The 22,960-nt window shown below is 36.2% G+C and overlaps 1 protein-coding gene across 3 annotated transcripts; it reads right to left on the reverse strand.

Annotated features, from left to right (window-relative positions):
- Positions 1-520: 520 nt before the first annotated feature.
- gpm6bb (glycoprotein M6Bb) lies at positions 521-19,681 on the reverse strand. 3 transcript variants are annotated; one of them, XM_063005370.1, is made up of 7 exons: positions 19,645-19,681; positions 6,125-6,311; positions 5,170-5,326; positions 4,815-4,974; positions 4,069-4,142; positions 2,986-3,051; positions 521-1,179 (listed from the first exon to the last, which is right to left on the reverse strand). In XM_063005370.1, the coding sequence occupies exons 1-7, from the start codon at positions 19,646-19,648 to the stop codon at positions 1,030-1,032; spliced, it is 798 nt and encodes a 265-aa protein (XP_062861440.1). In that variant the 5' UTR covers positions 19,649-19,681; the 3' UTR covers positions 521-1,029. The 3 variants fall into 3 exon arrangements, with proteins under 3 accessions (XP_062861440.1, XP_062861439.1, XP_062861441.1); XM_063005369.1 differs by lacking the exon at positions 19,645-19,681 and adding an exon at positions 7,843-7,980; XM_063005371.1 differs by lacking the exons at positions 521-1,179; positions 19,645-19,681 and adding exons at positions 1,885-2,728; positions 7,843-7,980.
- Between the last annotated feature and the right edge of the window lie 3,279 nt (positions 19,682-22,960).

The following is a 22,960-nucleotide window of genomic DNA, read 5'->3' on the forward strand; positions in this document are numbered from 1 at the left end:
AGCTAGATTCTCTCATCATCACCATCAGCACTATCCAAAAAACACAGTGGTTTTGAGTTTAATTGATTTATTTTAAAGAAAATATACGTTTAAAAGTGCTTTTATTGAAAACATTTTGTTCTGTAAATTAAACACTAAGTAGAAAACTTCACATTTATATTTAAAAATACTGGTTATGTGTTATGCTATAAAAATATTAAAATCACTAAAAAATAAAATGTATTTTAAAAATAAGCGGAAAAGGTATTTTTTTTATTACACATTATTGCATTTATACCTGCAAACATTTAAAAAACATAATTAAACAAAGTTCTTTTAAAAATTGACCCACAGGGTTTATATTCTATACAAATTTTCATTTGTAAATTTAAAACTTTTTTATTATTACAATGAGATAGGAAGTATGATTTTTTTTATAATGCAGACAAATTCATTTTAAATTTTAAAAACCAGAAATGATTCAAATCAAACAGTTTTGTTAATATAAAATTTTAAGCTTTTAATAAAAAAAAAATGATCTGAACAAATTTCTAACTTCAAACTATTTTTAGACTGAATTAGAAAAGTAAACCTTGAGTCTTACTGGAGACGTAAAGGCTTAAAATCTCAAATATATCCTCCATTCATCCTGCTACATAAGGGGGAAAGTAACTTAAATCTACTAAATGTTTTACTGAAAAATAAGGTATGTTTAAGTGTAGATTAAAAATTCACAAGAAAGTTTATTTATTCACAAAACATCAGCAAAGTTTAACATCACCTACTAAAAAAGTCTGTAAACCTAAATATTCCCACTATCAACTTCAAACCAAAACACTTCACTACGATTTTAACTTTACCAGCAAAACTGGACAAAAATGACTAAACTAAATAAAAAGTAAGAAACCTTAACAAGGGTAGATGATGCAAAAGAAAAAACAAGAACGTTAGTGATGTTAGCTTAGCAGAAGGAATGTTAATTAGCATTGTGATGTTAGCTGTTTTTTTTTTTTTTGCTCGTTTTTGTTTTGATTTTGGGTGGTTTTATCATTATGAGTAAGAAGTTAGATGTTCTTTGGATGGTGATTGGAGCTCCTGAAGTTCTCTTTCCTCTTTGGTTTTGATGTGGTGGTAGGCGAGCAGGTGACTGGCGTCCTTTAAATACGCCCAATTCGCTGACAGGATCATGAGGTAGTGGATCTGAGACACAAACAAGCCGCCATTAAAAAAAAAAAAGAACTAAAAAAAACTACCAGCGCTACTTACTACTGATCAAGAAAGAAAAACTCCTGTGATGCTAACATAGGTAAACAATTAGCATAATGCTACACACTTACCAAAATTAGAATTAATGAATGAAATTAAACTCGGTGCAACTGATTTAATCTTTTATTAAATAAAATAAATAAACAATAAAGTATTCCAATTTCTTCTAACTGAAATTCTTTTAAATTTAAGGTTTAAATTGTTGTTATTTGTTAATTCATTTAATGTTACAAATGAATTTATTTGAAATTATATGAAATCATAACCTGAATTTTTATTTACTTTTTTTGCTGTAGTAGTTATATTTTTTTACAGATCGTACAGATTATTTTAATTCAACCAAATTTATTATTGATTTTGGATTATAACTGGTATTATCAGCAGCAGATTTGAAAGAAAAGTGATGTTAGTGCTGTAAAGCAACAATGTTAATAAAGGAAATATAATAGAAGATTAATTTGCTTATGGTCATTAACCAATAAAGTTAATTAATAATCATAATAATAAAAACACAACCAACGTATTTTAATAAAGTATGTTTATTTTAAAATGAAAAAAACTAGTAATGAATAAGAAATGAACATGTGGCATGAAACAATAAAAATGAGGCATGCAGTGACATAATAATTGTTGTATATTTTAAATAATGTATCAATAATAATAGTAATAATATACATGGTTTGAATACAATTAAATTTTTTATAAAGAAAAACAGAAAAGATCTCAAACTTGAGATTCAACATCCAAAAATATTATTTTTAAGAAATTTTCAGTTCAAACTTTCTTCTCAGAAATAATTCAATAAATTAAATTAAAATAAATTTTGTTACACTTTTAACTGTTCAATTTGACCAATTTTGCCAGTGGGTTTGGATTCTAAATTTGGCACCTTTGTAGTGATGCTAACATGTCTTAGAATTTTTTATTTGGTTTAGGTAAATTTTACCCAAAATATGGAATAATTAAAAGATTCACTTTTAATGGTAATTGAACATAAAATCTTTCAAATTAAAGGTAAATTTACTTTAAATAATTTGTTGTTGATTAGCATGATGCTTACTGATTAGCCATTAGCTTCGTCATGCTAAACAGGGCAAGTACAGAAACTACAGAAGTAAAGTCATCTCTGATTGTCTCGACTGATTAAATTAATTCAATAATGATGCACAAGGACATCTGTTGAGAGAACTAGATGTTTTTCATTTCAAGTACATTTAAGTGGACAGATTATTACCATGATAGCATTTAGCTAGCTGTTTTGAGGGGGGTATTTTGAGTGCAGCTAGTTTGCATGTGTCTAATTGCTGATCTTCAGCTTGTGAGTTTAAAACACATCATTAAAAGCTGGGACATTTGATTGTAAATGAGCTTGTTTTGGTTTGAATGATTTTCAAGGTCACTTTTAAAACTTTGTACAAAAATCTTTTCTGCTCTTAACCTTGAGAAGAGCAAAATTATAGGTGGTAGCCATCATGTAGATGAACTGGAGGAGGAAAAAAAAGAAAAAAAAAAATGAAGGATAATGAAGGATGAGGGGAAACATCAGCATAAAAACCTTCAGTGTTTCATCTCAGTAACATAGTGTAGCACAGCTAACAAAGCTTAATCAAGCTACAGTCCAGTCTGAAAATCTTTTATCTGAGTGAAATGGTGAAATCTGTTTTTGACTGTAGGTGAACTTTAATGAGAGCGGATAATAAAACAAAAACTATTTCCTACAATTACTTGTATAAGTCTTACCATAGCAATGACGGTAGCACCGGCTCCAGCACATGCAACAATATACAGGTGGTAGGAAAGATAGAACTAAAAAACACAAAAACAACAACAATAATCCACTCAGCATGAGCTGAAAGCCCTTGCTCTTTGTTTACTTACCAAATTCAACATGTACTAATTTTTTTATGCATTTTTAATGCATTTTCTCCCCATTTTTCTCCCGATTTAGCTCAATTTTTGTCTTTCGCTGCATTCTACACAGGCGTCTCTTCTGCCAATCAGGGTCCTTACGCGACGTATGAAAAACCACCCACCCACACTTAGTCCGGTTCCAACCCTGCAGATACGGTGGCCAATTAGTATCTGCTGCAGGCACTGCCAATTATGCCCGCTAGATGGAGCCCAGCCGACCGGTGGCAACATCAAGTTTTGAACCGAGGAGTTCAGGAACTCAGTTCTGGTGTGCTATCGGAATATCCTGCTGCGCCACCTGGGCGCCTTTCAAAATGTACTTTTAAATGTGTCAAAACCTTTTGGCATGCCAGCCTATATATTTCTTTTTTTTTTACCATGTTAAATTTCAGTAAATAAAGAGCAATGGTGCAAGTGCAGACATTTCATTATTCATTTTCACTTTATTAACTATTTTGAAACTGTATCCACATCGTGTGGTGAGGAACCTGTGAGGTTCTTAGTCCTGGACTTGCTTGGATCCACAGTATCATGGACTCCACCAAGTACCAGGATTTTAATGATGAATATCTTGATGTTGTTTAAAATGCTGTTATAATCAACTAAGTACTAAACAATGGGGTGCTAACATGGTGACACATGGTTTGTAATTTTTTAAATAAATAGACTTTAAATAAAAGTTTGATTTTCTCTTAAATGTTTTTCTGTGTGAATTTGAACAGAAAAAAAAAACGTTTGAAACACATACACTGTCGGAATCTTTTTTTAATAACCATTTATTTTAAAGAGGGCCAATAATTCTAGAGCTGATGGGATAAAGTGGGGCTGTAATGAGTCATGTTGAGAAATGTGACATTTTTTATTTAGAAACAAACCTGTAAATGTAAATAAAATAATTAACAGCTGTATTACCTCACTCGAATTACACATGTTGAGAAGATCAGTTCCACAAGCAACACCAGGTGAAGCATTCCATGGAATAATTCCTGCACAGTCAAACATTTTTAATATTACTTTAATTATACAAAAACAGCTGTAAAAAATTCGAAGTGATTTTAAAATAAAGACAGATTGATTTCATTGATTTTATATATAATTATTAGGGATGTAACAATACACTCTACCCATGATGGGAAACCCAAAACCTGGCAACTCTGTGTAGTGACGTCAACCAGGCAAGGTGGATAGTGTCAGTTTAAAGTGAATATCGATTCATTTTACATCTTGAATCAATTTCACTCGTGGCAGTCGTGTGGTGCATCGTTACATCCCTAATAATTATCTCAAGAAGAATCAACAGAAATGAATTTAATCAGATTAATTTAGAGCTGAATATTTATTTTCCTGAATATAGGAGCACTGGCTCATCTACTGATCCTTAATCTCATGATTGTTTTATCCTGTTACCTTTGCATCCTCTACCTGGAGGAACAACTTACCGTAAAGGCTAGAGTAGCTCATTTACCGTAAATACATAAAAACATTACTGCTCAATCAAAAATATTCTGAACATGATGTTCAGAACACAAACAAACTATCCAAAATGTTCCCAAAATAAGGTTTTTCAGACCAAACAAGAGAAATGAACAATCTGAAGATTGCAGACAGATTCAGATACTTTTTATTAAAAAAGGGAAAGTTTGACGTTGTTTACATACCATACTGGCGCATGTCCACACAGACAGAGGAGTTGCTGGGATGGTTCGGGTTTATGGAGGAGCACGTGGACCAAATGTTAAAAAACAGGAACACAGGAATCGAAGAAAAACCAAAAACACCCAGCCAAGCTACACCAAGAACATAGGTCAGGAACACAAACTGAAAATCCAAGAGAGTTAAAATTCATATTAGTATCAATAACAGGAAGCTAGTTATATGTCCAAACAAACATGAAACTTAATACATGTACAATAATATTTATTCTAAGATTAGTACTAATCATACTGATTATTACAGTGCTAAATAAATAACCCAGTATTAATAAAACTAATAATATTATTAATAAAAGAATACCATGGCACTAATGCACCGGCCGCAGATGGTGGTTTTAAACTCTCCATGTAGTTCCTTCACTGCGCTGGTGGTATAAAATCCCTCTGCCAGCAGGATGATGCCATACAGGAAGAAAAACGAAGCGATGCCATAAATCACGTACTGCAGCAGGTAGATTCTAAAAACACACACAGAGATAAACCTAAAAACAAATCACACTCAATGGTCAAAAGTATGCAGACACAACACTCTTCACTCATGGACCCTGAACTCAAGGAAGACAAGCATCAAGGCATCAAGGGAAGCTCATTCCAATTGGTGGAATGAGCTTCCCTTGTCTGTCCGAACATCTGAGTCTCTCGCTGTGTTTAAAAGACGATTAAAAACCTTCATCACCTCTTTACTAAACACTTAAGCTGACATGAACTTAATAATTTCTTGCATTAAAAGAAAACAAATTGTTCTAACAGGGGTTCAGCAGATTTGTGTTATTGGACTGTTGTCTACTTAAACTAGAGTCAGGTAATGTTCACTGTGGAAGCAGTTCTGTAAGTCGCTTTGGATAACAGCATCTGCTATATGCCAAAAATATAAATGTAATGGAATGAAATAAAATGCAGTTTAATTCATGTTCACTGATTTATCCTTCTAGAAGTTTTCAAACATTAAACCATGTAAAGCTCTTTTCTTTTACATAAAAGGTTTTGATCACATTATGCCATTGGGACAGGAGCTCAGCCATGAAGCTTACAGAACAAGATGCTGAGTGCTGAAGCACAGAGCATAACCTAAAAGTCATATGTCCCTGTTACAGCACTACTACTGAGTTATATCTAAACTCTAAAGTAATATCAGCTCAATAACTGTTTATCAGGTTATGAATCAAGTTCCCATATGCATAAAGCACAAGTCTGGGATCAGCATTAGTGATGTAAAGCACACCATCAATTGACAACTGGTTGTTGATTATACTTACATTTCAGTTAGCATAGCAGGTTCACTAGCATTTCTGTAGAAGTTGTTCTCAATGATCGAGAGCGTACCAGTCAGTGCTACGTGTCCACATCCGCAGAACAGTGCTACTCCCGAAAAACACAGAATGGTGGCTAACAGAGAGGCGTAGGGTACCCCTCCCAAACATTTAATACAGCAGTCCAGGCACCCTGCAAAAAATACCTGATTAATTACCTCAATTGTCAATTATTTAATTGTAAATAAGTAGATGACCAAACCGTAGCTACAAGCTAATGGAAAACAATATTAAACTTTGTAAATGGAAGTTAAACTTAGAATGTTTTATTACATGCTAATATGGTGCCACAAAATGTTCATTCATGCAGTAATATGATTGCTAAATAGTCTGCTTATCATTCAGACATTGTGAGTTTTCACCAGGCAGCTCAGTCACGGCTCGGTCAAGGCTGTTCATAAAGGCAATGCTCAGCGAAATAAATCAGCAAATCATAACATACCGCTTAGTTCAGCACACAGTGCGCTCAACAGCTCATGCTAGTTTCCAGGGGTTCACCAGTATAGCATTACAATAAAAAGTGTGCAGGATTTCAGTACATATTCTAAAACAAAAGCTAGCTAGCAAATATTAGATATTAAAATAGTTTTAATGTGATCTGTTAAACCTTTACCATTCATGCCAACATGCTAAATTTCCTGCTGGCACAAAAGCTAATCACTTAAGGCTGCTACCTTCTACACACGTGTAGTAAGAATATCTGAGCTGAGAATAACTAAATTTGTGTTGAAAAATGTATTGTTTAGTAATTTATGTTACATGCAATTAAGTTAATTACATAAAGTTACATAAAATTTTAATTAGTAAAAATATTTAAATAATTGACTTGGTAGCTGCTGTGATCTAATATAATGTACATCTACGTAGCTAAAACCTTTGTATATAATTACATTTTATTATATAAATTCATAATTGTACGTAATTAACAATGTAAATAAACTAAAACACGACATGTTTCTGTTTCTACACGTGCTAATCTGCTAATCACTCAATAACATTTTCCTGTGTTACATCAAATTATTCACTTTTTCACCTGTTCCACCTGTCTCCATATTCCATCCATTTATTCATTTATTTATCCAGTTAATTATTTATCCATCCATCCATCCATTCATTCATTGGGTTATTCATCTATATATATGCGTATTATATCCATCTGACTTTCCTTATGGGATTAATAAAGTGATCTATCTATCTATCTATCTATCTATCTATCTATCTATCTATCTATCTATCTATCTATCTATCTATCTATCTATCCATCCATCCATCCATCCATCCATCCATCCATCCATCCATCCATCCATCCATCCATCCATCCATCCATCCATTCGTCCAGTTGTTCACCCATCCATTCATCCATAGATTAATCTGATCCTCAACTTATTCATCCTTCAGTCTATCCATTTATTTATCCAAGTCATTAATAAATAACATTTTTATATTCGATGTTTGGCTAATTGTTTATACGGATTGATAAACATGCTAGTTGTGATTAACATGTGTAATTAGGTAAGTTTAAACAATAATCCATCAGTAATGTGTTATTATATTGAAATAAAAAGTCGTGCAGACTAAACTACACTATGGTATTAATACTGAGTACAACGCTAATGTTGAGTATCAGAACTAATTAACACCAGCAGCTTTAGTTTCACTTCTACCTCTTTTCTCTGATTTTTCCTCCTGCAGAGGCTCCATTGTTGATAAAAAATTCTCCACCAAAAAATCTGTTATTCCTCTGTGATCCTCTCTGTAGCTCTGATACTTTCTATCTGCTGCTAGATGTTCCTCCACTTCTGTCCCAGTTCTCTTTGTACACAGGAAGAATCAGACTGTGAATAATAATCACCCCCCTATTGACTATTCTCAGTGAGTGGGGGTTGGGGGGTTCCCAGACTCTTACAATAGAGGAATTTGGGCACCATACGGTCATCATTGCATTCACACCAGCACCGTCCCAACCACCAATATATAGTATAATAATCTGTCTGATAATTCCAGTCAGATGGTATCGGATATTCATCTATTTTTCCAGGTTATTATTGATGAGATGTAGAGTTTTGAGCTGACTTAGATCTGACTGGGAATCATTCAGTAAAATCCAATCAGTAAAACACAAACATCAGCCAGCGCAGAACACCAAGGAGAACATCAGAATGTTCCACACAATTCCAGTTCCAGTCAGTATTAAATAGCTGTGATTTAATTTCTCTCCTCATTAAAAACTTGATACTTGAACCTGAATATAATAAACCTGATCTAAAGTCTGATGCTATGTGTTTGCATCATTCTTTATGATTTACGAAAGTACTGAAAATAGTCCAAATTATTTAATGTTAACATACACTTGTAAGGAACTTGCGACGACACTTTAGGGATTTCCATAATTTCTGAAACTCTTCATTTTCTGTGATTAAGTTATTTGTCAGAAATATACATACAGCAACTTAAAATCTTTATTTCGTGAGGTAGAAACTTTGCATTTTCTGAGAGAGAGACAAAAAATTACCTTGACACTACCACCATCATGGTTCATGGTTGCTAACATGTTTTACTATCATTAACAGTTCAATCAAAAACAGTTTGGAAATCATTCAGGGGGCCTTTTTCTGGTCAGATGAGCACTGATGTGTCTCTTGGTTAAAATTGTATGCGTGAACATCGAAGTCTGATTGTATCAAATTGTATCATATTTTTTATTGTACCTATTTTTTAAATAGCAAAACAGGTAAAAATTTTACACGTTTAAAAGATTCATTACTAGAATCTAAAAACGTATTTTCTAAAAACTGAATTAGAGAAAAGGTTTCAGTTTTCAACTGAATAATATCAACTTTAATTACTTGAAAAAGGCACCATAAAAACTGTGAAGAAATATGAGTAGATGGAATAAGAACGTCCAGACAGAACAAAAACACTTTAGTAAAATATTTTCTCATTATTTTGTGCAGAGGAAATGAAATTTAATTAAATCTAATAATCACTAAACTCATACTGATGATCTGGAAGAGGAATGCTCTATAGAATATTTCTACTGTCTGAGAAGCCAGCTGGAGGTTATCGGTCTGATTTACGTCTTCTGGCTCCTGCAGGGAAAAATGATCTTTAAAGTACAGATTTAAATCTGACTAACAGATGACGGCGCTTCAGCACAAATGACCTCCATCCCAAATGGATGAGCAAGAACCTTATGCTTAAAAGTTTTATTCTTAAAAGACCTTTAAACAAGTCCAATCACAACAATTTTCACATCCAAACTACTCTTGCGTACTCTAGCAGAGTATTTACTGTTTAAATTAAAATAACTTTTGATTTGTGGGTGGTGGGTTAATGTGTTTTGTCACTATGTCACAAGTCACAAGTCGCTTTGGATAAAAAAAGGCTGTTATTTCTTTCTTTTCTCATAAGTTGCTATATTTGTTATTGTGATGTGAATGACTTCTGAATGTAATATTAGCTTCCAAGTTAAAGAACTAAAACTACCACAGTTTGTATGTGGGGCAAAATGATGAAGTTCATCCATGTGGTTAAATTTTTTTACCACAGAGAATTGAAAAAAATTGATATATTGTAGATAATATCTTTCTGTTGGAATGGAAATATGTTCAGTAAAATAAAGCTAACCATCAGTGCTGAATCAGCAGCACTATAATAACATGTTGGCTAAACTGACTCTGGTTCGCTCATTTGTGGCAAAACAAAGTGAATATGAAATATCCAGAACTTCAAATTCATCCCACAGGGAAACAAGTGACCACAGCTCAGAAAAACAAAAACAACAAAACTCCAGATCTGTTTATGTGGATCTCAACGTTCAGCATTCACACTGCTTTTGTATAGAAATGTTAGACGGACTGTGAGAAACGAAGTACTGATGAATAATGTTGCTTTTTTTGTTCTTTTCTCCTGTAGATCTGCAGCAGACCGGACCCAGCTGAATATTCATGAAGAACAGCTGCTCTATTCACTCATTCACCACAGACGTCAACTAAATAAAGAAAAAGCTGAACTGAAATAGGTTGTAGAAGATTAAGTTCTGGGATTTTCACTGTTAAGTTGGTTTGCACTGACACTCATATTTAAATCTGATTAAACTGTAGAATCGCTAGATTTTTCTATTTATATATATTTTTTAAAAAATCACTAACTTTTTTAAATAATTTAAATACTTAGTTCATATTTAAATAATAAACTAAACTAGCTCTTGCTTACATCAGGCTACCACAATCAAATCAGTTCCAAATATAAAACCACACTGTGAGCTCTGCTCTGGTATGAAAGATCAGCCAGAAAATATATTTCAGTAATGAATCAGCATCCAAAAATCATTATATAGAGTTAATACATCTTTACCCATTCCTACTACCATGATTTATACATATCCGGCTCCCAATAATGAGATCTGTTTAGTAGCATGAACCACTCTAGTTCATTTTAAATACTCCAGTTGATCCAAGTGAAAGATTTACCACTGCTCCACCACGTCAGCTAAGCTCTTCATCCTAAACCTCAACCCTCTTAACCTCTCACCCCAAACCCTCCATACAGCCCTGTGAACCATGACCCTTTAACAAAAGCACTGGGGTTTTTAAAAAAGAACCGAGAACAATGAATATGTGGGAATATTTACCACCATCACCAACAGGTGATTAGCCAATCAGCATTGATACTGCTAAGCCACAACATGGGTCAAGCATCTATATGAAATAATTAAAGCTAGAGGATTGTATATTTTGTCCAAACTAGTTGTGCACTGATGGATGTGGAAAGAAGAAGCTTGTTTCTTATTTTTATGAGATTATGAAGAACATTAGATCATAAAAATATAAATGATTTTGCAACTGCTCTGTTTCTGTGACTGATTCCTTTGTCAAAATTTGTAGAAAGTTGTATAATGTCATTTGACAATTTGACTTAACTGATTATGATTAGTGGTCACCTCTCCATGTCCATATAAACAGGGCTAGTTTCACTACACCAGTTAAAAAGTACATACAACAGTACAACAGTGGTCTCTTGCCAAGGTTGAGAGGAAAAACTGTTACTCTGTGCCAAGAAAATCTCTGGATGATCAGATTTAACTTAAGAACCAACAAAAAAGAAGCTGTGGAAACACAGGCAACACTATCCACAGTCAAGTAAGCTTTACACACTTAACATGGATGCTTACCACTATGTATATGCCCAGCAGCCCATTTAATATTTAGTAATCTTGAGGAAACAAATGATGACCTGAATTCACTCACCACGCTAGGTTAGAAAGTAAAGCATGCATGACAAACAGTGTATGAACGTCTCAGAAACTCCATAATGTTATAAGAAACTATGAATCACTCCGATTTTTGGGCCAGCAAATATTCAGACTCCATGATTCACAATTTGGGGTTCATCCAGGGCTTAAAATCAAGCCTGAAACCAGAGAGCAGCAACTCTCCATAGTTTTTTGTCCAATTTTGAAAACAAAGAATCTGAATTTTAATTTGACTTCTGAGCAGAACCTTATGTTGGTGAGATATGTCTGAAAGTTTACTTTGTGTTTTCTTCCCGCATACCACGATTCTCCACTCAAGCTCTGAGTAAGCGTAAAAAAAACCTTAAAGTCGCAAAATTTCTGGCAAAGCACCATACTGGCTCCATCTTAGCAGCTTAGTGAACACTGCACATCTAAAGCCTGGAAGATTCTTGTGGTTCGTGTCACTTTGGTTTCTAAGTAACAACACTGGAGATCGGATGGAATAAGTGAGAAAAAGTTGATGTTTGGAATTTTAAACATTAAAAACATTGTAGAATAATGTCCACCCAGTAAAACAAGTTTCTACTCATGAATGAAAAACAATCACTAGCCCAAAACCAGTCCAAACACTAGTCCAAAAACTAGCCTAAAACCTGCCCAATAGCACTTAACCATGAACATATTATTATTAATAACAACATCTATGAAGAAAACATCTTAATTTAATCCATTATCTCACTAGGACAAATATTTTGCTTTAGTGTGGTGATAAGTGTCCAACCTCATACACAGTGGATAACAATCCTGTGTGAAACACTGTGTTTTCAGTACCAGAGGTCAGTCTGATCCAGATGTTTGCAGATGTTTGTGGCCGTGACAGATCGGAAATCAGGGCAATTATAAGGTCCCAGCAGAGCCTCCATCGACCTCTGTGCTAATCAGCACAGCGAAACACAGCGTGTGTAAAATGTTGCTGTCCCAAAACTTATACAATACAGCATCTGTTCCCTCACCATCACTAACACCATCATATACTATTTCCATCAGCTGTTCATCCATTTCCAATAAATCCTCACACAGCCTGAGAAACTTTCATCTACACACATAATCATTTCTACACCAAGTCTTTACTCTGTACTGTGAGAAACTGTCTTCCACATTCATTATACACTATACACCCCTGCCTTTTTCCTCACTTAGACGTGTTGTGGATTTGATGTTGAATAGATACAATTATTATTTTTACCATCAGTCTACACCTAATCACCCAGAATGATGTAAAAACATCTTAGTTAATTATAAATCCAAAACATTATTATTCAGATCCATTACTCAATACTTTGTTAAAAACCAGCAATATTTACAGCTCCAAGTTTTCATATCTTGATTTGTGCGGTTTATCCCATTCTTCACGAGTATAAACCTGGTCGTGTGTGTATGAAGCTGGTTGGTGTGTGTATAAAGCCAGTCTGTGTGAGTATGAAGCTGTTCTGTGTGTGTATGAAGCTGGTTGGTGTGAGTATGAAGCTGGTTGGTGTGTGTATGAAGCTGGTCAATGTGTGTATGAAGCCAGTCGGTGTGTGTATGAAGCTGTTCTGTGTGTGTATGAAGCTGGTTGGTGTGAGTATGAAGCTGGTTGGTGTGTGTATGAAGCTGGTTGGTGTGTGTATGAAGCTGGTCGATGTGTGTATGAAGCTGGTCGGTGTGTGTATGAAGCTGGTCGGTGTGTATATGAAGCTGGTCGGTGTGTGTATGAAGCTGGTCGGTGTGTGTATGAAGCTGGTCGGTGTGTTTATGAAGCTGGTCGGTGTGTGTATGAAGTTGAAGCTGGTCGGTGTGTGTATGAAGCTGGTCGGTGTGTGTATGAAGCTGAAGCTGGTCGGTGTGTGTATGAAGCTGGTCGGTGTGTTTATGAAGCTGGTCGGTGTGTGTATGAAGTTGAAGCTGGTCGGTGTGTGTATGAAGCTGGTTGGTGTGTGTATGAAGCTGGTCTGTGTGTATGAAGCTGAAGCTGGTCAGTGTGTGTATGAAGCTGAAGCTGGTCGTGTGTGTATAAAGCTGGTCGGTGTGTTTATGAAGCTGGTCGGTGTGTGTATGAAGTTGAAGCTGGTCGGTGTGTGTATGAAGCTGGTCGGTGTGTGTATGAAGCTGGTCTGTGTGTATGAAGCTGAAGCTGGTCAGTGTGTGTATGAAGCTGAAGCTGGTCGTGTGTGTATAAAGCTGGTCGGTGTGTGTATGAAGCTGGTCGGTGTGTATGAAGCTGAAGCTGGTCAGTGTGTGTATGAAGCTGGTCGGTGTGTGTATGATGCTGGTCGGTGTGTGTATGAAGCTGGTCGGTGTGTATGAAGCTGAAGCTGGTCGGTGTGTGTATGAAGCTGGTGTTATGGAATTTTTTCTTTAAAAATAAACCAGTATGAACTGTATGAACTTTTTCACAGCGCTGTTCATATTTTGTGGTGCAATGGAGATGTTGGATCACTGGAACAACAACAACAATAATAAACCTGCTATATTAATACCTGATACAATTGTAACCTGAGTAGGAGGTTGAACCTTCCGTGCTGGGATTGTGCAGCACCAGGACTACCTGCTGTGCCTCCCTCCTGATTGTACTAGCCTTAGTGTCCTCCAACCTAATAAAAAACATGCAGAAGTTGGACGTGGGTCCTGCTAATTCCTGTGAGATGAAGGTCACGGTAGTCTTGCTGCAAGCCTTCCTCGTTAGAGTTGATTAGCATTTGGTTCGTGGGTCCAGCTGGCATTCGGATGGCACTGGGACGGCATTCGGTTGGCATTTATCATGATTGGAGATGTAAATGAAGAGTTAGAGGTGATGAAAGATTGGCATGACAATCTGGTTCTGTTTCAGAAGAGTAGCAGCATGAGGAGAGAATAAAGAAAATAAAGAACCCTCTGTACTGAGTGAATGTTCTTCACAGGCACAATGCCAACCACCCAAAACCTTCAGACCTCGCCAACTGCCCCCTTCAGAGCTTGACTTATAAAAGGGGAATAAACAAGCTCTGAAGGAACCTGCCATTTCAAATTCTTCTGTTCCTACACACATTGTGTTCTATTTCTTTATTAGCTGAGATCAAGTTATATCAGAGGGGAACTGTCAGGACACTGTAGGCCTTTAGAGAGGACCTAAGATATTTTAAAAATGATATAATATATTGTAACAGTTCTAATAAGTTTGAAAATTGAAAATCAACATTTAAACAAATTAAAATCTAAGCAAATACCTGCCTGTTCATTTTGTGTTGGACAGTGAAAGCTTAAATTAATGAAGGCCCTTTGTTATTTTCTGTTGTTGCTAGGAAGAACGTTGTGATATGAGGTGGTTCAGCTACAGATTTTCAGAAAGCCAATCAATAGGATTTTAAGTAAAATTAACCAATCATATCATCTCTCTAAATACATGGGCTTTATTATCGCTAACTTTATGACTTCGTAACTTTAAGTTCCAGCTGCTGTACCAGATGCAATAATCGATCTGCAGAAAAAATCAAGTTTATGCATAAACTCTCACTTCAGAATAAGATTCACATGTGTGGAAGGATGGGTAATTAGCTGCATGTCTGTAATTAATAAAATTGTATTTAAATATGTTTTTCACTGGTTCACACCAGATACATTCAGATACATTCATATATAACTGCTTAAGGGTCCAGGCTGCATGCTTTTTACACCACTTTGATCTAAACGGTCTGTGAATGGTGGTGCAATATGAATTGCAGCTTTGGGAAGCTCCACTATGTATAGCATTTGATAAGACTGAGTCATAGAGGTGTTAACACAGTTTTTGGGGGTATTTAGTGAGCTTCCACCTGCACCTACTTTGTTCATTCGAAGCCGTAACTCTTTTGTGATTGATGCTTCTGCAGTTTGGGACAACTACTGTTTGGCTACTTTTTTAGTTATAAAGGTGCTAAGTTCTGGAACCATGCTGGTGGAACCAAAGAAAACCTCTATATTGTCACCCACCTCGTGCAGGTGAAAAGATACCAGTACTACACGTGTCAGAGGGACGTCCCTCCTCGATCAGGAGAGAAGTTCTGCAGCAAAGGCAAATTATGATTGGGCATTTGCATACGACTAGATTAGAAGAAAATTGAGGAAAAATGCAAGAACAGAAAATACAAAAAAGCATCAATCTATCAATGATTAATGTGTTGGTTATTCGTAAATAATTTATCCATTAACATCCTTTATCTAAATCTAATCAAATCAATCAGTGTTACAATCCGTTCCAGTCAGTCCAAGCAAACCACAAGCATAAAATCCTTTGAATAAGCAGATCAGTAAACAGCAATGTACGAGCACACTGAAGTGATTATATTCGGCCTGGTGCTGCTGTAAACAACGCTCAGAGGAACAAAGTGAGTGAGTCAGATTTTCCAAAACCCTGAGCTCAGAGTCCAAAAAACAGTCTGATCAGATTCAGAACCGGCCACATTTGGAATCGGATTGCTGTGTTTTATTTTAGCAATGCTGTTATGATCACAAGACATTCAAGAAGAATCAAAACACATTTGAGACGTCTTCAACCACTACTTAATGAGTGTACATGCACACTGGTGTGGAAAAGTCTTCACCCCTTTTTACTGAAATTTCACATGCTGAATGATTTCAGATCATTAAACACAGCATGATCTTTAACTCAGTCTGGGAAAACACAACAGTTTGGGAAGCCATTTCTAAAGCTCTATAACTATTCTGAAACAGTGAGATCCATTATCTTCAAATCTACACAGGAGTGCTCAACCAGCTGAACTGTCTTCTGTATTAACTCCTTTGGGAAGTCAGAAAAACTAAGAGAAAACAAGTTGTTCATACGTCTTTTAGCTCAACTAAGCTTTATGTTCTCGACTCCACAATATAAAACAGACTCACAAGAAACAAAGAACAAAATGACTGCTGACCTTAAGAAACATGAACAAAGCTTTCTGATAGCTACAAATGTCTAGTTTTTTTCTCTATTGTGTTTTTATAACAAAACAGAATTCAGACTGGGGAAACTGGGTGACTTATACAAGAAGATTGAATTGTTCTGCATTAACTGGAATCAGATTCCAGAACACAGATTCCAGAGTTAATACAATCTAACACTTCTATCTAATCTAATTTTGCTGATCAATAAACCAAACACTGTTTCTATACACTAAAAAAAACCCAGATCAATAAACAGATCAATTCAGCCCTGTGCTCTACATGATGACAATCCAGTCTGGTGTCCTATTGAGCAGAACTGTTTAAACACTGTAGTGGATTCTAAGTCATCTAAAGTGACATAGTCATCTAAACTGATTGTCATCTAATGCACCTTAATCTCCTTCGGGATTAATAAAGTATCTATCTATCTATCTATCTATCTATCTATCTATCTATCTATCTATCTATCTATCTATCTATCTGCCTGTCTGTCTGTCTGTCTGTCTGTCTGTCTGTCTGTCTGTCAACTTGCTTCCATGTCCATCCTTTTGTCCAAGCATGTCTCCCCAAAGTATGTCCACTTGTAACAATGACTCACAATGCCTCTCCTAGCTCCTAGCAATCACTCCAGTGTTAAAGAAGCCTAAACTTGACCTTGAAGATCTCAGCAACTATCAGCCCATTTCGAACCTCCCTTTCCTTGGCAGAGTCTTTATGAGCATGCCATTACTGCTTAGCTCATAGAGCATCTAAGCTCCCACAATTTGTTTGAAATGATCCAGCTGACTACGGAATATTAAGCATCCTTGTTTTGTTAGATCTGACTGTTGCCTTTGACAACAACCTTAACACACGCTTGCAACGACTTGGAAAAAGCTGTTGGCATATCTGGGACTGTACTGTCCTGGTGTCAGTCATATCTCACAGAGAGCAATTAGACATGTTTAGGTCAGAATCATCTCTCCCATATTGGGGTGTTCCCAAGGTTTAGTTCTTGGCCCACTGTTATTTATTATTTACATGCTCCCCCTTGTTCATATCATAAGACAGCATGGTATGCAATTCGCTAATGATACACAGATTTTTATTTACACTGAATCCTAATATAGCCCGCCTCCTTCCGCTCAGGTTCAGTGCCTTACTAACTTGGATGAGTGCAAACTTCTTGAGGCTTAAAGAAAATAAAGCATCTATCCTTTCACCTTAAGAACATTGCCAGACCTCAACCCTCCCTTACTCACTTCTGCAGAGATGCTTGACCACACGTTTTTTTACGTCTAGACTTGACTATTGCAATGCTGTTCTTCACAGACTCGCGGCAGAGAGTCTGAACAGGTTGTAATATGTGCAGAACTCAACTGCTAGGTTTCTTACCCACACTAGACCGTGGGAACACATCACCCCCATTCTCAAACAGCTATGCTGATAATACATCTATGCTGATTCTATTCGATTCAAAACACACACACATACATCTTTTTCAGCTTGCTTTTACACAGATTGACTGATACCATCCTATGTGATTTTAATTAATTATTATTATTATTAGGTACTTTTTTATTTCACCCTTATATTCATGAAGTATTCTGCACTTAACTTTTATTTCATCTTTAATAATTTTTAAAAATGTGTTTTTATAATGCGTTTTAGATGTACTGTATTTATTGTGCTGTCATTTATCTGTACAGTGTCCTTGGGTACCCTGAAAGGTGCTTATAAATAAAACTACATTATTATTATTATTATTACAGATAACTTCACTGGCGACAAAACCAGAGCAGAAATACTTTCACTCTACAAAATGCAAATACAAACTTGTGTGACTGTATAACAGATATAAAGTTACAGAAAGTGTGTGTGTGTTGGATCTTTCTGCAACTGAAGAGAACCAAGTGTGTGTTTAAGTGTTTATCATCAAGATCTGATCTCCAAATGGATCTAGTTATAAAGTAAACATTGCAAAAGTATTTGCACCTTCATAAAATGAAGCATAAATGTTGCATGTGCAAACGTAACACAAACTTGAAATGTTTATATATATATAAATATATAAATTTTTATATATATATATATATATATATATATATATATATATCAGTGGTGATTTCTCTAAGACTGCAAGGGAAGCTCAGCTTCCCCTAAAATGACCAAAATTAAATGGTCAAATATGTACAGTTGTGTTAACATTTCATTGACTACAAATGCGTTAGAACACGTATATCTCGAAGACGAGTTTGTTCAGAATCAGCTAATTATCACAAATCGACTCGATTTTCTTAACTTAACTCATACATTCCCGTAGCGTCAATGCATTTGCCCGCAGAAGCTGAGCGTCTCTTCACTTCTATGGGACTGCGTTGAGGTTTTTTATTTATTGCCCCGAAACTCGCCGGTCATTGGATAAATGCCTCGCTTTTGTCCCGCCCCCGGACGCTGAGCGTCTCTGGGGGTGAATGGGGCTGTGGGCAGGTCTGGACGCTGAGCTTCTGCAAGATGATTGGAGGATCAGTGGAAAGGCTGAATCCTGTTTTGATTGACAGCTCGTTTGAGCGCTACACCGTCACTTCTCAAACTCAAAAGAAGCTTTATTGGCATGACAAATAGGGACATTCGTATTGCCAAAGCAATACACTTCATTAGTCACTTAATCACTAGGAGCTTCAGTCCCATCGTGGATTTTGCGAGTGAAGTCGAAAGACAAACTGCTGTAACCCATTTCAGGCCATTTTCTTGTAAAAGGAACAGAGGGCAGAATTTATGTGTAATTAAATTGACAAATTTTATGATGTAAGCCGACAATGAGCTTCCCCTCTTTGAAAGACCAGCAGCCGCCACTGATATATATAAAATACTGTGATTACGTTTTTTAGGATTTTTAAGAAGTTAATATTTTAGCAAATAAATAGAAAATCAGCTACAAAACAAGGAATTTATCCAGAAGTTAACTAACCTTTGCAAAAAAAAAGTAGATTTATATTTTATAAGTGGATGTTTCCACATGATACATAATGCATAATCATTTTAATGAGAAACTTTTGCAGAGTTAGAGCTGAATAAATAAAGATCAATTATGTTCTTGTGTTCAGATTCTTAGCTGCTGGAACTAATGAACTCCTTCAGTTCACTCCTTCATGGCAACTTCTTTCTTCTCTGCAGTCCCTCTCAATCTAATCTTGTTAATTTTGAAGTCTAATCCTGATCCTCTGCTAAATCCAGATCAGAACATACATGCAGACAGAATCGAGCTGAACAATAAAGTTCAGTATTAATAAGAACTCAGTACATCAGTACATACCCATAGTTTCAGCTGCTCCTCAGATCGGATCGGATGGATTTTGGGAGGAGATAAACAGCTCGAGTTTGACTGTCCCTGGGTGGGTGGGGGCTCGGGGCGTTCTGGAATGGGAGAGGAGCGTGCAGACTTTAGGGCAGCCCAGTGACGTCAACTGCCCCAAAGTCCCGCCCCGTTATCTGTCCGGGATTCCTGCAACACCTGCATGCTACCGATAGAGGGCGCAAACACGCACCAACTGAGAAGCACTTTAATTCAACTTAACTGCGTTATAACAAAATCTGAAGTTATTTCTTTACCTCTTTATCCGTGACTGAATGATGAAAAGTGGAGAGACGCTGCAGGCTGACACACGGCGACCTTCTGCTTACTAGTCCAGGACCTTAACCGCAAGGCTAAAACTGAAACTATTAGATGTTTGGCTGATATAAGTTCACCAACTTCAGCATAAAGACTTGAAAGATTTTGATAAGGACCAAATTGTTATGGCCTGATGACTAGAGGTCCGAGGAGGGACGAGCCATGAACCACTGATTGCTTGTTGGAAAGCCAAGACTCAGTGTCAGTATCCACAGCCTAGTTAAAGTGTCCATGCTAATAACTGTCTATCATCCAAAGCACCTACAATGTGCACACTGGGCTCGGAACTGGACATCAGAACGATGGAAGAAGGTCGACTGGTCTAAAGGAAAAAAAATCAGAACTTGTTAGGTTTTTCGGAACATAAAAACGTACATTTAATATGGGAAGTTTTACGGCATTTTCCAAGCTTTACGACATCCAGGCCGCATGGTCTTTTGTCCAACATGGCGCCGGCTAGGCTCTCTCCCTGACTCCTACCAAGGGGGGGAGGCAGAGCCCGGGGCTTGTTAGCACACTTCATTGGCTCCACCAGCAGTAAAGGAGGAGGAGCCTAGCTGAGTTTAAAAACCGGCGGGGAGAGAGGCTCGGCCTCTTTCTTACGGGGTTGTGTGTCTAGACTGCAGGAGTAAGGAGCGCCGGTCGGCTTAGCTCTGATATATATTCACAGATCATTTTTACACTTAATAAAGTGTTTTAAAGAGTACTTTCTGGACTTCCCGACTGCTTTCTTCAGGACCTTTTGAACTAAAAGATTTATCCTAACAAACTCTATAGTAGACCAATGTTTTAAAATCAATCCATCAAAGCAAACATTTTAGAGAGGGTTCTTTGGAACACGTATGTGAGTAAACACTGAACAGAACAACATCAACATAGCAAACATAAAAAGTTGATGATGAAGATAAGGAATATAAATATGATAACTACAGTGCTGGAGGTTATCAGTAATAACAGTACATGTTTGTAGGTGGGGATTCTTAAATAAGTTGTGGATTTTGAAGCTTCTTTGAGTTACAAAGCTGAAGCGGAAACAAGGGTAAATTTGTTTTAAAATGTTTAAAACAAGCTGGTGCTCTGAAGGGCTAAACAGCTGGAACATCTGTTCTGGACATTTCCTGCAGTTGTGGGACTTCTGGGAAAACAGGCGGACAAGAAGTTACTCAAACACAGAGCACTTTGTCTTACAGCAGCACAGACGAGCACAAAAATATCATATATATAAAAAGATAAAAAGATTTGTTCATTTTCCAAGACCAATAATAATAATAAATTAACTTTTTGTATGAATTTGTACAAAGTTAAACCGGCAGACTGATTTGATGGAGTGTTTAGTGTGTGCTGCTGGTGAACATGAACCTCCTCATGTATCACAGCTGTTAGTCAATAAAGCTTTGTGCTGTCAGGAGTTTGTACAGGACTGGACGATTCCCCACTAACACAGGATGCTAGCAGCTTCAAATTACACAGTTACACAGAGAAAAAGAATGAACACACTAAAACAGTGTGCACTTTCAGGAATCGACTGAAATGGAGTACTATATGCTACTCATACTGACCCCTGTCCAAAAAATATTCTGTACTATGCAGTATCCACTCAAAGCCAACGTCCCCACTGTGCCAAAGATACTCAGACATTGTAGTATTGAGTGTAGTATGTAGTTTATACTGCTGTGTGAATGTGTTTAATATGACCACAGGGAGGCGCTGTTTCCCTAAACATCACAAAATACTGTGTGTGTGTGTGTGTGTGTGTGTGTGTGTGTGTGTGTGTGTGTGTGTGTGTGCGTGTGCGTGTGTGTGTGTGTGTTTTTATTGTTTTCTCCAGCTTTGTTGTGAAACGAGACCGTGACCCCTCAGCTCAGCATCACTCCCCTGTTATTTAAGTATAAATTTATTAGCACATCATCATTGAAGCTGAACTTACCCTTTAAATAATCCATTTAAAACCACTGCAACTTTCAAGATTAATTTCTGTTAATTCATGTTTTCCTGTTTTTTTTATTATGTTTAGTAATGTGTGGAGGTTCACAAACTTATTTAATTATAAAATATAAATAATGCTGAAGAAAGCTGTAGCGCTGTCACCTCACAGCAAGAATGCCCGCTGCATCAGACCCACTGCAGCCCTGACTAGGATAAAGGAGTGGTAAAACAGACAATGTTTGAATGAATAAAATAAAATAAAATAGCAATTCTCAATTTTCCAAGACTGGTATTATAGGAAAGAATATTTATGTTTTAAAAACAGAACATTTTTTTCAGCTTCTCTCATAATTTAGGAGTTTTTTACAGTAAAAAACAGACTTAAATAGCAGGTACAGTTTTTATGCAAGAGGCCCTTCCTGACGCACCCCTACACTAAATGTTTTTAGGAATTCATATAAAATGTAATCCAAGGAGAACATGGAGAACATAAGAAACTCAATAAAAGATAAAAAATAATTGCAACACCTACATCACATATTTATTACAAAAAAGACAAAAATTTGAAATAATTACAGTTAATGAGCAAATGCTTGTGATAGCCGGAGAACAGATTTGTACAAGAATGTGTAGTACTTTTGCTTCCGCTTTCAGCATTATAGCTTTAATTCAGCCACACAGCTCTTCTTTTTGTATCCTTGTATCATGGCCTGAATGCACTTAAAAGTAAAAGAAATCAGAAAGGGGCAAATACTTTTTCACAGCAATAAGTGTGATATTACTGCTGCTCCTCTCAGCCAGTCAGGAACTTCTATAATGATCTTATATTATTACTGACTGATGGAAGCTGATTAATAAAATAAATATTGTTAGGCACATGTTTTGATTGTTTTATTATCAGACTCTCTGGTCCTGTACTGATGTTAAACTGAATCTTGTTACCATGGAAACAGTGTTTACAGCCCACCGGCCTTAATCAGTAGACCTATATATATATATATGTGTGTATTTAATAGTGTGTGTGTAATTGTTA

The sequence above is a fragment of the Trichomycterus rosablanca genome, chromosome 12 (assembly GCF_030014385.1).
Source record: "Trichomycterus rosablanca isolate fTriRos1 chromosome 12, fTriRos1.hap1, whole genome shotgun sequence".
Classification (NCBI taxonomy): Eukaryota; Metazoa; Chordata; class Actinopteri; order Siluriformes; family Trichomycteridae; genus Trichomycterus; species Trichomycterus rosablanca.